This window comes from Somniosus microcephalus, unplaced genomic scaffold (assembly GCF_052327205.1).
Source record: "Somniosus microcephalus isolate GS21.2 unplaced genomic scaffold, FLI_Smic_1.0 unresolved_chr9, whole genome shotgun sequence".
NCBI classification, from domain to species: domain Eukaryota; kingdom Metazoa; phylum Chordata; class Chondrichthyes; order Squaliformes; family Somniosidae; genus Somniosus; species Somniosus microcephalus.
The window spans coordinates 16,536,455-16,542,626 of NW_028225187.1; the positions used below are offsets into that span (position 1 = coordinate 16,536,455).

The 6,172-nt window shown below is 51.6% G+C and overlaps 1 protein-coding gene across 1 annotated transcript in view; it reads left to right on the forward strand.

Moving 5' to 3' along the window:
- The first annotated feature begins 1,998 nt into the window (after positions 1-1,998).
- LOC147084828 (protein kinase C alpha type-like) overlaps positions 1,999-6,172 on the forward strand; it is a 95,177-nt gene continuing 91,003 nt past the window's right edge. Inside the window, exons 1-2 of the mRNA XM_085979542.1 lie at positions 1,999-2,411; positions 5,980-6,039. Coding sequence (XP_085835668.1) covers positions 2,220-2,411; positions 5,980-6,039 — 252 coding nt within the window. The 5' untranslated portion in view covers positions 1,999-2,219. The remainder of the gene's footprint in view (positions 2,412-5,979; positions 6,040-6,172) is intronic.

The window sequence follows — 6,172 nt, forward strand, 5'->3', positions numbered from 1 at the left end:
CCTCCAGTCCCCTAACTCTCCCATCGAAGACCATCCCTCCAGTCCCCTAACTCTCCCATCGAAGCCCATCTCTCCAGTACCCTAACTCTCCCATCGAAGACCATCCCTCCAGTCCCCTAACTCTCCCATCGAAGACCATCCCTCCAGTCTCTTAACTCTCCCATCGAAGCCCATCCCTCCAGTCCCCTAACTCTCCCATCGAAGACCATCCCTCCAGTCCGCTAACTCTCCCATCGAAGCCCATCCCTCCAGTCCCCTAACTCTCCCATCGAAGCCCATCCCTCCAGTCCCCTAACTCTCCCATCGAAGCCCATCCCTCCAGTCCCCTAACTCTCCCATCGAAGCCCATCCCTCCAGTCCCCTAACTCTCCCATCGAAGCCCATCCCTCCAGTCCCCTAACTCTCCCATCGAAGCCCATCCCTCTAGTCCCCTAACTCTCCCATCGAAGCCCACCCCTCCAGTCCCCTAACTCTCCCATCGAAGCCCATCCCTCCAGTCCCCTAACTCTCCCATCGAAGACCATCCCTCCAGTCCCCTAACTCTCCCATCGAAGACAATCCCATTAGTCTCCTTTCTCTCTCTGTCTCTCTCTCTCTCTCTGTCTCTCTCTGTCTGTCTGTCTCTCTGAGTGTGCGCGCGAGAGTGTGCGCGCGAGAGTGTGCGCGCGAGAGCGTGAATGTGTGAGTGAGTATGAGTGTGATTGAGTGTGTTTTTGTGGCCTTGAGGAGAATGTTTTTCCGCAGCGAGTTGTTGTGATCTGGAATGCGCTGCCTGAAAGGGCAGTGGAAGCAGATTCAATAGTAACTTTCAAAAGGGGGATTGGAGAAATACTTGAAGGGACAATTTGCAGGGCTGTGGGGAACGAGCGAGGGGGAGTGGGACTAATGGCAGAGCTTGTTCAAAGAGCTGGCACAAGCACACTGGGCTGAATGGCCTCCTCCTGTGCTGTATCGTTCTGTGAGCAGCAGCTCTTTCTAAGCTGCTGAGGTCAGCTAGAGTGCAATGGTAACATTGTCAACTTTCGGCTGCGGGTAACTGATAACGAAAGACTTGCATTTCTCCAGCGCTTTTCACCACCTCAAGAGGTCCCAAAGCACTTTACAGCCAATGAAGTACTTTCTGAAGTGTGGTCACTGCTGTAATGTAGGAAATGCGGCAGCCAATTTGCGCACAGCAAGCTCCCACAAACAGCAATGTGATAATGACCAGATCATCTGTTTTAGTGATGTTGGTTGTGGGATAAATATTGGCCCCAGGACACCGGGGAGAACTCCCCCCTGCTCTTCTTCCAATAGTGGCCGTGGGATCTTTTACGTCCACCCGAGAGAGCAGATGGGGCCTCGGTTTAACGTCTCATCCGAAAGATGGCACCTCCGACAGTGCAGCACTCCCTCAGTACTGGCACTGGGGAGTGTGGGCCTGGATTATGGAGCTCGAGTCCTAGAGTATATACATCTACCTCCGACAGTGCAGCACTCCCTCAGTACTGGCACTGGGGAGTGTGGGCCTGGATTATGGGGCTCGAGTCCTAGAGTATATACATCTACCTCCGACAGTGCAGCGCTCCCTCAGTACTGGCACCGGGGAGTGTGGGCCTGGATTATGGGCCTCGAGTCCTAGAGTATATACATCTACCTCCGACAGTGCAGCGCTCCCTCAGTACTGGCACCGGGGAGTGTGGGCCTGGATTATGGAGCTCGAGTCCTAGAGTATATACATCTACCTCCGACAGTGCAGCGCTCCCTCAGTACTGGCACCGGGGAGTGTGGGCCTGGATTATGGAGCTCGAGTCCTAGAGTATATACATCTACCTCCGACAGTGCGGCGCTCCCTCAGTACTGGCACCGGGGAGTGTGGGTCTGGATTATGGGGCTCGAGTCCTGGAGTATATACATCTACCTCCGACAGTGCAGCGCTCCCTCAGTACTGGCACCGGGGAGTGTGGGTCTGGATTATGGGGCTCGAGTCCTGGAGTATATACATCTACCTCCGACAGTGCGGCGCTCCCTCAGTACTGGCACCGGGGAGTGTGGGCCTGGATTATGGGGCTCGACTCCCAGAGTATATACAGCTACCTCCGACAGTGCAGCGCTCCCTCAGTACTGGCACCGGGGAGTGTGGGCCTGGATTATGGGGCTCGAGTCCTAGAGTATATACATCTACCTCCGACAGTGCAGCGCTCCCTCAGTACTGGCACCGGGGATTGTGGGCCTGGATTATGGGGCTCGAGTCTCTGGGAGTCAGGGTGCGAACACACGACCTTCTGATTGAGAGGCGAGAGACGGTCACAGATGCACTTTATTTGATTCTATATTTTAAGTTGACGTTGATCTTGTGGCTTGAACATTTCCAGAATTCTTGCCGTGCCTTTGCCGATAGGTTACCAAAGATGACTCCAATCTCTGCACCGGTAAGTACTGACCCTCTATACAACTACTCAAAGCCCTGGTTAGGCCACACCTGGAGCACTGTGAGCAGTTCTGGGCCCCACACCTTAGGAAGGATCTATTGGCCTCGGAGGGAGTGCATTCGATTTACCAGAATGATACCTGGACTCCAACGGTTAGATTACGAGGAGAGATTACATAGAAACAGAGAAGATAGGAGCAGGAGTAGGCCATTCGGCCCCTCGAGCCTGCTCCGCCATTCAATGAGATCATGGCTGATCATCCAAATTCAGTACCCTGTCCCTGCCTTCTCCCCATACCCCTTGATCCCTTTAGCCTTAAGAAATATATCCAACTCCTTCTCGAATATATTTAATGAATTGGCTTCAACTGCCTTGTATGACACAAACTAGGGTCGTCTTCCCTGTAATTTAGCAGGTTAAGGGTTGAAGTGATCCACGTTTTCGGGATATTAACAGGTAGGGTAGAGAGAGAGAGAAACTATTTCCGCTGGTTGGGGAGTCTAGGACTAGGGGGCAGAGTCTAAAAATTAGAGCCAGACCTTTCAGGAGTGAAATTAGGAAACACTTCGACACACAAAGGGTGGCAGAAGTTTGGAACTCGCTTCCCCAAACGGCAATTGATGCCGGGTCAATTGTTAATTTGAAATCAGAGATTTTTGTTAACCAAAGGTATTAAAGGATATGGGGCAAAGGCGGGTAGATGGAGTTAGGTCTGTTACAACTGTACAGGGCGTTGGCGAGACCACACCTGGAGTACTGCGTACAGTTTTGGTCTCTGAGAAACTACAGTATGATTTGGACAGGTTGGGTGATTGGGCAGATACAGTATAATGTGGATAAATGCGAGGTTATCCACTTTGGTAGCAAAAACAGGAAGGCAGATTATTATCTGAACGGCAATTGATTGGGAGAAGGGGAAGTGCAACGAGACCTGGCTGTCCTCGTGCACCAGTCGCTGAAGGTAAGCATACAGGTGCAGCAGGCGGCTAAGAAGGCAAATGGTATGTTGGCCTTCGTAGCGAGAGGGTTCGAGTACAGGAACAAGGATGTCTTGCTACAGTTGTACAGGGCCTTGGTGAGACCACACCTTGAGTATTGTGTGCAGTTTTGGTCGCCTTATCTGAGGAAGGATGTTCTTGCCATGGAAGGAGTGCGGCGAAGATTCACCAGACTGATACCTGGGATGGCAGGAATGACGTATGAGGAGAGATTGGGTCGATTGGGCTTATACTCGCTGGGGTTTAGAAGAATGAGAGGGGATCTCATTGAAACTTATAAAATTCTAACAGGACTGGACAGACTAGATGCAGGAAGGATGTTCCCGATGGCCGGGGAGTCCAGAACCAGGGGTCACAGTCTAAGGATAAGGGGTAAGCCATTTAGGACTGAGATGAGGAGGAATTTCTTCACCCAGAGAGTGGTGAACCTGTGGAATTCTCTACCACAGAAGGCAGTTGAGGCCAATTCATTAAATATATTCAAGAAAGAGTTGGATATATTTCTTAAGGCTAAAGGGATCAAGGGATATGGAGAGAAGGCAGGGACAGTGTACTGAATTTGGATGATCAGCCATGATCGCATTGAATGGCGGAGCAGGCTCGAGGGGCCGAATGGCCGACTCCTGCTCCTATCTTCTATGTTTCTATGTTTCTATGACGGGGGTTGTCTTATGAGGAAAGGTTGAGCAGGCTGGGCCTATACTCAGTGGAGTTTAGAAGAATGTGAGGTGATCTAAATGGTGAAAGGCTAAAAACACTGGAGGTCCAAAGAGACTTGGGGGGGGGGTCCAGGTACACAGATCATTAAAATGACATGAACAGGTACAGAAAGTAATCAAAAAGGTTAATGGAATGCTGGCCTTTATATCTGGTGGACTAGAATACACGGGGGTAGAAGTTATGCTGCAGCTGTACAAAACCCTGGTTAGACCACACTTGGAGCACTGTGCACAGTTCCGGTCTCCATATACCTTGGTTAGACCACACTTGGAGCACTGTGCACAGTTCTGGTCTCCATATACCTTGGTTAGACCACACTTGGAGCAATGTGCACAGTTCTGGTCTCCATATACCTTGGTTAGACCACACTTGGAGCACTGTGCACAGTTCTGGTCTCCATATACCTCGGTTAGACCACACTTGGAGCTCTGTGCACAGTTCTGGTCTCCATATACCTTGGTTAGACCACACTTGGAGCATTGTGCACAGTTCTGGTCTCCATATACCTTGGTTAGACCACACTTGGAGCACTGTGCACAGTTCTGGTCTCCATATACCTTGGTTAGACCACACTTGGAGCACTGTGCACAGTTCTGGTCTCCATATCCCTCGGTTAGACCACACTTGGAGCACTGTGCACAGTTCTGGTCTCCATATACCTTGGTTAGACCACACTTGGAGCACTGTGCACAGTTCTGGTCTCCATATACCTTGGTTAGACCACACCTGGAGCAACGTGAGCTGTTCTGGGTACCACACCTTAGGAAGGATCTATTGACCTTGGAGGGAGTGTAGTGAAGGTTTACCAGAATGATACCTGGGCTCCAAGGGTTAAGTTACGAGGAGAGATCACACAAACTAGGGTCGTATTCACTGGAATTTAGAAGGATAAGGGGTGAACTGATCCAACTTTTCAGGATATTAAGGGGAACAGATCAGGTAGAGAGAGAGAAACTATTTTCTCTGGTTGCGGATTCTAGGACCAGTGGATATAGTCTAAAAATCCTCCGAGATCTCGGCAGGTTATAGGGCTGGAGGAGGTTACAGAGATAGGGAGGGGGCGAGGGGCCATGGAGGGATTTGAACAGGAGGATGAGAATTGTAGGGGCTGGAGGAGGTTACAGAGATAGGGAAGGGGCGAGGGGCCATGGAGGGATTTGAACAGGAGGATGAGAATTGTAGGGGCTGGAGGAGGTTACAGAGATAGGGAGGGGGCGAGGGCCATGGAGGGATTTGAACATGAGGATGAGAATTGTAGGGCTGGAGGAGGTTACAGAGATAGGGAGGGAGGGCCAGGGAGGGATTTGAACAGGAGGATGAGAATTGTAGGGCTGGAGGAGGTTACAGAGATCGGGAGGGGGCGAGGGGCCATGGAGGGATTTGAACAGGAGGATGAGAATTGTAGGGGCTGGAGGAGGTTACAGAGATAGGGAGGGGGTGAGGGGCCATGGAGGGATTTGAACAGGAGAATGAGAATTGTAGGGGCTGGAGGAGGTTACAGAGATAGGGAGGGGGCGATGGGCCATGGAGGGATTTGAACAGGAGGATGAGAATTGTAGGGGCTGGAGGAGGTTACAGAGATAGGGAGGGGGCGATGGGCCGTGGAGGGATTTGAACAGGAGGATGAGAATTGTAGGGGCTGGAGGAGGTTACAGAGATAGGGAGGGGGGGTTGGCGAGGGCCATGGTCCCCACGGATGTTGACATCTCGCTGTTGGGAGGGGGAGACTGAGGACGAGGGTGAGGGCTAGCCGTCTGCCATCGCGTTTGTTTACATCATCGCGATAACTCGCCTTCTATCCTGAATTTGAGTTCTTTCATTCACTCCGTCCTTTTTCAATCCTTTTTCAGCGAGAGGACGGCTCCGCGGACGGCTGTCACTCACTCCAGGGGCCGCCCAGTTCTGCACCGGTAGGTACTGAGGCAAAGGGGGCTGGGTTTTAGGAATGGGGACGAGTTTGACCGCTCTGTGAAGCTGTCAAACGTTGACACTCTCTGTCGTTCGATAAGCCTTTGGGCAGGATTTTCATCGGGCCATGGAGGC